The sequence below is a fragment of the Pholis gunnellus genome (genome assembly GCF_910591455.1).
Source record: "Pholis gunnellus genome assembly, chromosome: 12".
Lineage (NCBI taxonomy): Eukaryota > Metazoa > Chordata > Actinopteri > Perciformes > Pholidae > Pholis > Pholis gunnellus.
Genome location: NC_136539.1, coordinates 5,088,334 through 5,098,230, shown reverse-complemented (window position 1 = coordinate 5,098,230; position 9,897 = coordinate 5,088,334). Strand labels below are relative to the sequence as shown.

Sequence of the window (9,897 nt, the reverse complement as noted above, 5' to 3'; positions counted from 1 at the left end):
TTAAAGTTGCTGTCCGAGGTGTTTTTTTATTTGTCTGAAGCTCACTCATTCTAAATGAAACCACTGTAAATGTTTTCAAATAGTTTATTTAAAAAAAGTGTTTCACCACTTCCACACTAACTGTTAAAACATGGACATATTTTAATGCAACATTGTCCTTAAATAGATCACATCATTACATTTCAGCTTCACATGCTTCGTTTGTACACTTTATACAATCCGTTTCTTGTTGATGTACAACAGCTACCACTAGAGGGCGACTGTCCACCCAGACGTTCCCTCTGCTGTAACACCTAAACTATTCAGTACATGGGAATGTGTCACGTCATTTCAAGGCAGTAACCTTCACCCTTGGTTGACGTACATATGTACATGTTCACAATGTTGACAAATGAAGTTTGGATAAGTAACGCTGAGAAGGAAACTCATGAAATAGACTTTCTTGTTTCTTGTTGCCGGAGTGGATGCCTTGGTGTTGACGTTGGCTCAGAACGGAGATCCCGCAGGGTAATGGGAGATCTTTAAGGTGTTCGTTAACTGTCAAGGTCATCGCCGGTTCTCCTTGTCCAAAAGGTCTTTGGCCTCGTTGATCTTAGCGGCTAGATACGGTGACCCACCTGCACACACACAAACAAACAGTCTGATTCCATGATCACTCCTTTGACACCCAACCATCCTCAAGGTCTTTGGCCCGGGTCGCTGGGTGATACGTCAGTGTGAGGAATTGGACATGGAACCCTTCTTATAAAAGCAATAAATACATGTCTCCTTCTGGTACAACGCCTAGGCTACTTACTGATTTATTCTGTATTTACTACGTCGTGCACATTTTTCTCATTTAAAAAAAATGTGTGCATGTGTAATATGTCCTATGGGTGTTAAGGCCTACATGTGGCAGATTTCTAATGTATATGTCAAGCCCTAAAGACTATTCTGTAAAGTTACGTATTGTCACCATCAGATACTTTAACTATGCATGAATTGTATATGCTCAGATTGGGCAGAATTTGTGACCATTTACATGTATTCTTGTCAGTTTATGTAATCTGACTCACGGGATGTAGACTGCCTGCCATTAGCCGCCTATTTCAGACTCCTCCCCTTCAGCTGTCTGCGTGTTATCGTGTTCAAAATCACTGTCGCTACGTGAAGCAACAGCGACCTACACGACGGTAAAGGCTTGTTTTGGTACTCCAGTGAGGCAGGTCTGCTTGGTTCTTTCGGTGGATAATATACAACGGATATGTTTAGAACATTCACTGTCTAACAGACACATTTTTGCCCGTCCAGTGAGCTCCACCAGAGTCCAAGTATAGAAAGGGTTCACCTCTAGGGCACCAATGATCAAATTAGGTTTGTCTTTTTTTAAACAGTAAAAGTCGTATCACATATATTAAGCCCCATCAATGCCAGGACTCGCCTCACCACGTGCAAATGTTCCACCGAAACAACTTCCCTCTATTTTGATTGGTTTTAAGAAATACTAACAACCCAGGGTGGCTTTTCTTCCCCTTAGTGCAGAATTATGAGGGATTCAGCCAGACCTTCCTCCAGCACTGGCACAGCGCTAACTGCAGTCTTACAGACTTCTGACTTTCTGTCACTTTGGCGGTCAGAGTTTAGGCTCACCTTTATCTGGATGGTTCAGGACCATCATGTTCCGATGGGCGTCGCGTACCTTGGCCTTAGTGCTGACTGGGCTGGACAAAATAAACAAATAATACATCCATGTGAGAAATCATCACGTTCCTCTGAGCACACACACATACTTTAAGAAATATAAACCACAACACATCTTATTACCCGATGCCGAGAACGAGGCTGGCCTCTCGTTTGGACATCTTCTGCTCAAAACCTCCTTTGTAATACGCCGAGAAAGCCTGCGGTGACAGAACAGGACTAGAGCTTTGATCCTCAATTGCCAGAGTTTTCTCTATATATTATTTTCTGAGGTATCACAAGAGTTTCTTTGAACCATCTACAACGTTCACAACAAAACAAACAAACAGACAGGAATAGGTCTGGATGGTAAACATTACGGCTGATGTAGAGGAGGTGAAATAATGACTCACGGATGAGGGCATCTTCCTGACGGTTTCAGAGAAGACCTGCCCAAGAGGCTTCCACAGCTGGAATGCATAGCGGCCTGTGGATCAACATTCATGGAACAGTTTAAAGACAAACATCGAAATGAAATCTGAATGGAAAAGTCTCACTTCAAAATATAATTAGATGGCACGAAGGGGTCAACATTTCAGCAATGAGTGAAAATAAGACGAAACCTGACAAAGAATAGTGCACATGCAGATAATGTTATCTTGGCAAATTACTGATCTTATATCAAACTGTTCTTACCCGCAAAACCTGCAGCAGCCACACCGAGACCGACTGCGATCAGAGTCCCTCCCTGTCGAGGAAACAAAACGTCCGGACGTTACTACGCTGCGTTAGACGAGTCACAGCTTCTTAACGAGAGAGCAGCGAGCCACTCTACGAAATATACACCTGATGGATAACCGATCGTTTGTGGGATTGTCTGTGGAAAAGAACATATGTGCTCCAATAAAACTTAGTATACTTTAATGAGTACTTAAATTAGCAAGTAAATAGATGGAATTCCAATGGAGTAATACATTTCCTATTTAGATTTTAAGAAAAGTATTTTCACAAAGGCCATGTTTACACTTGTGTATAAATGTGCCATACTGATGCTATTTAGTGACTTAACACATCTAGATTGTGTTGTATGTATGATTTTATAACTATAAAGATTGTGCAGCTATCGAAAGTAAAGTCATGAAGACGCCTGAATTTTATGAATATTATGAATTATTTTCCACAAAGAAAGGTGTTTCTATCCAAGTCAACTCCTTGTGAAGAGTTCTTCTCCATCAGAAGTAACGTTGGTACAACATACATCAATCCACAATGATGTTATATGTGTATATATATATATATATGTATATGTGTATATATATATATATATATATATATATATATATATATATATATATACACACACTGCAGGGTGAGCATCGTATGTACACGCAGGTTAACATCTTTAGATTTAGGCATAGTATAGTATAGTAATATGTAAAATTAAAATAATGTTAAGTACCTGATGCAACATGGAGGCAACTGTTAGCTAAGTTAAATGGCAGGACATATTATGCATTAGTGTTATATGGTAAGAGCTCGTGACGTTGCATTTTGTTCACCTGAATCGATATTCAAACGGCATTAATCATGTTAGCTTTCTCATTAGTAGTAGGATTACTGTGTCCCAGCTTATATCAAACCATCGGTCAGCGGTTACCCACTATTAAAAAGGGCTTTAGCAGCTAGTTAGCTATAGTAAGTTAGCTAGTTAACACACCTGGTGCTATTGCGACAGTCGTGACGTGACGTTACGTTAGCGGTCACTGAGGTTACGTAACACACACGTTAGCCGGTACGAACCAGCCTGGTCTAGTTTAATTCAATCTACAAAGACCTGCAGCGGGAGAAAAAATACTTGCCAGTCGTCTGTCTGTGTCTGTGTCGCTCCTGGGGTTCGTTTTAGGAGAATATTCAGCGTATCGCATCATGTCTCCTCCGTCAACGGTCACTCTGCCGGCGTTCGCCATGTTGCTTCAGCGACGATTGTCAAAATCACGTGATTCAACGATACAGCATCCGGTTTAAACTTTCAAAATAAAACTCAACGACCGAAATGCGAAGCCCCAAGTAACTTTCTTTCTAGTATCCAGCATCTTTGGGAACTTCAGGTGCTCAAGCAACCTGATTGAGCGTTTTTTTGCCCGTTTTTCAGGGTTCCTAGTGGTAAAGAATGTGTGATAACATGCAGCAATGGTATCTTTCTATGTGCTATCTCTCCCCTTTTTATCACTCCATTGTTGCAATGTTGCCATATTTTTTGCCAGCATAGAGGGTAGCCTACACAGAATATCATGAAGTAATATATCAATGTTACATTTTAATGACACTGAGGACAACAGCACTTGACCTCCAATGCTGCCATAGGGCAAACTTCATTGATCTGAGGTGCCTATGGATAGTTCCAAAAAAGAGCTTTAAAATGATATTACATGACAACAATAACATTTCTCATCAGAATGAACTTAACTTTGTGAAGTTTGTTTCTGATGGAATGTTTGATGTAATATGTGAAAATAATGTGCCCTTTTTTCATAGAAGCACACAACTTGAACAGTTTGGGACCGTGAACATTTTCAGAAATGGAACCATCGCAAAAACACCTCGTGGTGGACATAGTGGCCATTTCACGTTCCGTCCTGACCAAATTATGCATTTTGCATCATCTCCTGAACCAAATGATAACACCTTAAAGGGCATGTCTACCTGTGTTGGTGGTCAAGGATTACAATGAAACCATATACAACATCATAAACTGTTTGAGACTATTCTGGCAGACCAACTGTAAGATGTGATGAATGTCTATGAACTACAAGTAAAGGTTGTGTAAACATGATTACTGATCTATCGGCCTGAGATCACTGATAATACAAATAATGGAAGCGTAGCATCGAGAAACGTTCACCAAAGCATAATGATTCGTAGCTTGTTTCATATTCTTTTAGACCAGTTTAGCACATTAATGATGTGGGATTACAAATGTGTTCCAGCAGTGGTTATTATCTTCCCTCAAAGCTCTAAAATGTAAATCTGATTCAGAGGTAACAGCAAATAACTACGTTCTCTTCTGACATACGTTCAGCTAAATTGCTGTTAAACTGGACACATAACGATCCTTCCATCATTCAGACAACTAAAAAAAAGTACATCATACCCACAACACTTAATCTATAGTATCAATAATATGTCAACTAGCTTACATTAGAACTGCAGCGAGAATCAGTCATACAATACAATGTTTTAATGATTTCAGTTTGGTTTAATCTGTGACTTGTGACTGAATCCACCGCTCCAGTTTGGCAGATAGTCACTAACCCTCATCTTGGCATCAAACATGAACTGAAGCATATGTCTTTTATTATAATGACATGATATTACATTAGTTGGACAATATAATATCTCGTCCTTTACTGGATGGATAAAGATTCAGAAGTTCTGAATCTCCTCTGATAACCAGCAGCAGGATCTGTTTACACCTGCAGTGACATCTAGTGGCTTCAGCTGATCTCTCCAGTGTTGATGCTAAACCACAGCTGCAGTTTGTAGCTGCAGCTTCTGGGGACACAGCAGTAAGGTTTAGGAGACCATGTGACTTTGATCCATGAAAAGCTCCTAAAACCTCAGCTAGTCTGATGACAGAGCTGCAGCTCCCAAATGTTTAACCCAACATTGAGGTTGTTCTCCTATAAATTCATGCATGGCTTTAATGAGGAACAATTCAGGTCGCAATCCAGTGCAAGTTCAAATGATGTCTATTATGTACCTGACCGCAGTGTAAGGCTGTCTCAGTGGTCTGAGCGTGGGACTGCTGCTGTCAATGACTTCTTTGTGTTTTACTCTTTGACAGGACGGAGTGCTTGCTGCCTCAAAGGAAGGGCAGATCTTGTGGGGTGTGGTTCACATTGCATGATACATCTATAAGGGATCAGTTTTAGCAGTAAATATCTTGGACTAACTGTTACTGAACAGGGGCCTCCTCAGTTGTAACATGTTTATATTGACGGGGTAAGAGTGGACAAATTCAATACGATGGATAAACCTGGTAGAGAATTCATTTCTCACGAAGGTTGTTGTATTATTTTGTGTTTCTGCTTTAAATAAACAACACAAAGTTACATTTATTCTGATAAGAAATGTTGTTATTGTTGTTATTCATTTAATATATCATTTTAAAGCTCTTTATGGAAGACACATCCAAAGGCCCATCAGATAGAACGTTAGTTATCGGGCATTTGAGGCATTCAGAATTTGCCCTATTGCAGCGTTAGAGGGCAAAGGTCAAATTCTGTTAGTGTCATTCAAATGTGACTGTTTGATAGATTATAGTTTAATCTTTACAATGATATAGGAGTTCAGGATATTCTGGTTACGCTCTGTTATACTGGCTTTAATTGTAAAATAGCGATAAAAATGTGGTAAAAATTGTAATGATGGAGTGATTGCTCTCGGACTTTATTTTATTTATTTTTTTACAGTTTTTTCATGAAAAAAATAAACTTGTCTCTAGGGTTGAAATATTTCAAGAAGTTACACAACGTAGTCCTCCAACTCCCATCATACATCGCGGTGATTTATCCGGAAGAAAACCTCCGCTTCTCCCTTGCACTTCCTCTTTCCGTCAACGGAGTTTAGGTATGACATCTACAGTTCGATTCCCTTCGTACAATCTGCTCTAAATCATGATTTTGTTAGTTCATCCACTGTAATACAACACTTCTAAATGTTCGCTAGATGTATGAGAATACGTTCTACTGAGTATTTCATTGTCAGACATGTTTTGAAGCATTTAATTGTGGTTGTGAGTAGCTCCGTGATAACATGGTGCAGTAACGGCGGCGTTTAACGGCTAAAAGGCCGGTATCCGCTACAAGCGGGAAGGGTCTGTGTTTTATCTCTTACGTGAGCCGTTTACACAAGTTATTTAATTTCTATGTACTAACAACTTCCAGTAAATTTACAGCAAGTTGCGGTGTTATTGTCAAACGCCATCCCGCTGTATACCGTGCCGTTAGCATACATTAGGTCACGGTGGCTAGCTTGCTATGCTGAGGATAGCTTCTAAGTGAAACATTTAGTTTGGAACATCAGGTTAAAGTTGCTCTTTAACTGCTGTTCAGCAAACTCCTGTCATGGCTACTTAATAACCTTCCCTTCAGAAAGTGAACGCGTTGAATTAAGTCAGTAATTATCCATTAGCATTAGCCACAGGCCTCAGAGCTAGCACTCGCATGCCCAGCTGGTAAATAACGCTGTCTTGTGGTCTTGTTTCAGTACACGATGGGACGTGTGATCAGGGGACAGAGAAAGGGTGCGGGCTCCGTGTTCAAAGCCCACATCCACCACAGAAAAGGTGCCGCTAAACTCCGTCACATCGACTTCGCTGAACGCCATGGTTACATCAAGGGGATCGTGAAGGTAAAGTTAGTTTAGCACTCAGACACGTTTTTTAGGAGCAGATGGAAGTCCTCATACTTGTTTGTGAATGCAGACTGACGTTGTTTCCCTGTGGTGGTCTACCCTCCCTCTCAGGACATTATCCACGACCCTGGCCGTGGTGCTCCCCTGGCCAAAGTGGCCTTCCGTGACCCGTACCGCTTCAAGAAGAGGACGGAGCTTTTCATCGCTGCCGAGGGCATCCACACCGGACAGTTCATCTACTGCGGCAAGAAGGGTAGGAGGCTGAAAGTAGACTCTCCTGGACGAGCATGAGGCAGATGAACACAGTACCTCAACTGTTTTGACCAGTCTGCTGCCCTAGCACTCCCAACGTGGTTCACATGTGATGGGTCGTTATAGATGCAGTTGTTTTGCTTGCACTCATCAAGCGATGGATTTGAAAACATATTTTTGCTTTAATGTTAATCAGTGAGGCGCCGAAACTATTGGTGCAGATGGCGAGCCGGCTGGAGCTCCGCCGTGCCGGGCCTTCGCGCTCATGTGTCGCTCTGAGCAGGAGAGAAAGCAGGCAAATGAGTATTTAACATGTTTGAACTTAGAACCGCTGCGTCATCTGATTTGCCTTTCATAGAGACGACCAATCAAACTTCTTAGACTGATCATCAGCTGACGACGATCGTAGCACCATTTCAAAGTTGTGCGATGGGATTGTTAGAATAAGGACAGAGATGGGTTCTTGTAAACCGGTGAAATTGAGGTCACATTGTTGGATGGAAGTGTACGATGTTTCAGTGTGAAGCCCGTGCCTTTTTTAAATATTATTTTTAAAATTCCACAGCTCAGCTCAACATCGGCAATGTCCTGCCCGTTGGCACAATGCCCGAGGGAACCATCATCTGCTGTCTGGAGGAGAAGCCCGGTGACAGAGGCAAGCTGGCCCGCGCATCAGGAAACTACGCCACCGTCATCTCCCACAACCCTGAGACCAAGAAGTCCAGAGTGAAGCTGCCCTCAGGCTCCAAGAAAGTCATCTCCTCTGCCAACAGAGCAGTTGTCGGTAAGGATCCTCAGTGTGTCTTGCGGAGCTGGTTCCTCGTTGACACTTGGACGTAAACTGACGATCAGCAGAATATGAGTGTATCGGTGCATCTTCTGACCAGCTCTGCACTGTTTGTGTTTGTTAAAGGTGTGGTTGCCGGAGGTGGTCGTATTGACAAGCCCATCCTGAAGGCTGGTCGTGCCTACCACAAGTACAAGGCCAAGAGGAACTGCTGGCCACGTGTCCGTGGTGTGGCCATGAACGTAAGTGAACACGAGCACACTGCAGCTATGTTATCTGTGACGCTAACGCGAAGAGCTGTCACTGGAATTTGCGTTTTTGTTGTTGGTCCCATCAAACCGCTTTATTGGTCGGCCATGTTTTGCAGCGTATCAGAATCTGGAGAATGGTTTAATAAAGAGAAAGGGTGTTTCACCGTCTCTCGAGGAGGAGGTGACCATGAGGCATTAGCATCGTGTCATTTCTACATGGCTCCCCTCAAGTTCTCCATAGCTGATGGGAGCTGTTTTCCAAACCTGTACTTTTTATCTTGGAGTTTTTCAGACATTGCACGTGTTGATGTGATGTGGGTCAGACTGCTGGTCTATGTAAAAGGTGGTGCTGACATGAGGACGGGGTCTTAATGTAGAAGCGCGTTAGAGGGGTGGACCACTACACCTTTTACCTAATAGGATGGTTTTTGGTTTCACCCTTGTCTTCATTTAAAAAAAAGAAAATGAAAGCACCATGTGACTGTAATGTCTTTAAAATACAACCAGTCACTAAATAAGAGCTTGTTTGATGCGGGCGTGTGGAGCTAATATGATGCACTGAAGGCAAGGAGAGAGGAAGTTTATTTTTGTTCCATCTATGAGGGGATGCATCTCCAAAAACAAATGCTGGTTCCTCTGACTGATATCCCTTTTCCCCTCTCTGTGCAGCCCGTTGAGCATCCCTTCGGTGGTGGTAACCATCAGCATATTGGCAAACCCTCAACAATCAGGAGGGATGCACCTGCTGGTCGCAAGGTCGGTCTCATCGCTGCCCGTCGTACAGGCAGACTGCGCGGAACAAAGACCGTCCAGGAGAAGGAGAACTAAATCTGACTTTCTTGATAATAAAACGTGTTCCAAAAGAAACTGTTCAGTTTGTTCATTTCTGGGTCCAAACACGGGTCAGAGAATAACAAAACACCTTATTGTAGATCATCACAGGTCAGTTATGAAAGTAATGATTGAACTCATCGTCACAACAGAATGGAGCGGCGCTGCGAATATCAGGATCACCTGTTTATCTATTTCAAGTGTACTACGAACACAAAACAAGTTTCTGCTTCCAGATGGACAAATAGGATTTATTTACAGTTGTAATATGAAACAGGTTTGTTTTTTTTGGCTTTTAAGGAGTTTTTTCCATTAAAAAGATTGACTTTAAGATAATTACAAAACGAGACTATGATGTTGGCTACTAATCAAACCACACTATTACAGCAGGTAACCTTCCATTCTGATAGTATACATATAGCTCAGACTGATACAGGACAATGATGCAAAACCTCGTTCATCCGTTGAGATATTAGGATTAAACCGGTTTTATTTACTGTTCAATACTAGAAAAGCACAAACTACAGCCTTTTGAAGGAATGAGGTAGGATTTATTACAAGAATTGTTAAACTAGTACACTAGTCTGAGCTTGGTGTCCCTGTATCAGGACAGTTGTCAGACCTCATGCCAGTGATGGATCTATTCGTAGGCTGATTTAATAGCGCAGACATTCCAAAGTTTATTTGGAGAAGTTGTTGAGC

The 9,897-nt window shown here is 41.9% G+C and overlaps 2 protein-coding genes across 2 annotated transcripts; one reads left to right on the top strand and one right to left on the bottom strand.

The window, feature by feature from the left end:
- Window positions 1-70: 70 nt before the first annotated feature.
- Window positions 71-3,645, bottom strand: dnajc15 (DnaJ (Hsp40) homolog, subfamily C, member 15). The gene is made up of 6 exons (XM_079170028.1): window positions 3,515-3,645; window positions 2,356-2,403; window positions 2,073-2,146; window positions 1,804-1,880; window positions 1,630-1,700; window positions 71-617 (listed from the first exon to the last, which is right to left on the bottom strand). Exons 1-6 carry the CDS (start codon window positions 3,624-3,626, stop codon window positions 547-549), a joined length of 453 nt encoding a protein of 150 aa, XP_079026154.1. The 5' UTR covers window positions 3,627-3,645; the 3' UTR covers window positions 71-546.
- Window positions 3,646-6,237: 2,592 nt separating this feature from the next.
- Window positions 6,238-9,231, top strand: rpl8 (ribosomal protein L8). Its single transcript, XM_079170919.1, has 6 exons — window positions 6,238-6,288; window positions 6,928-7,071; window positions 7,186-7,327; window positions 7,892-8,110; window positions 8,240-8,355; window positions 9,034-9,231. Exons 2-6 carry the CDS (start codon window positions 6,934-6,936, stop codon window positions 9,190-9,192), a joined length of 774 nt encoding a protein of 257 aa, XP_079027045.1. The 5' UTR covers window positions 6,238-6,288; window positions 6,928-6,933; the 3' UTR covers window positions 9,193-9,231.
- Window positions 9,232-9,897: the final 666 nt, after the last annotated feature.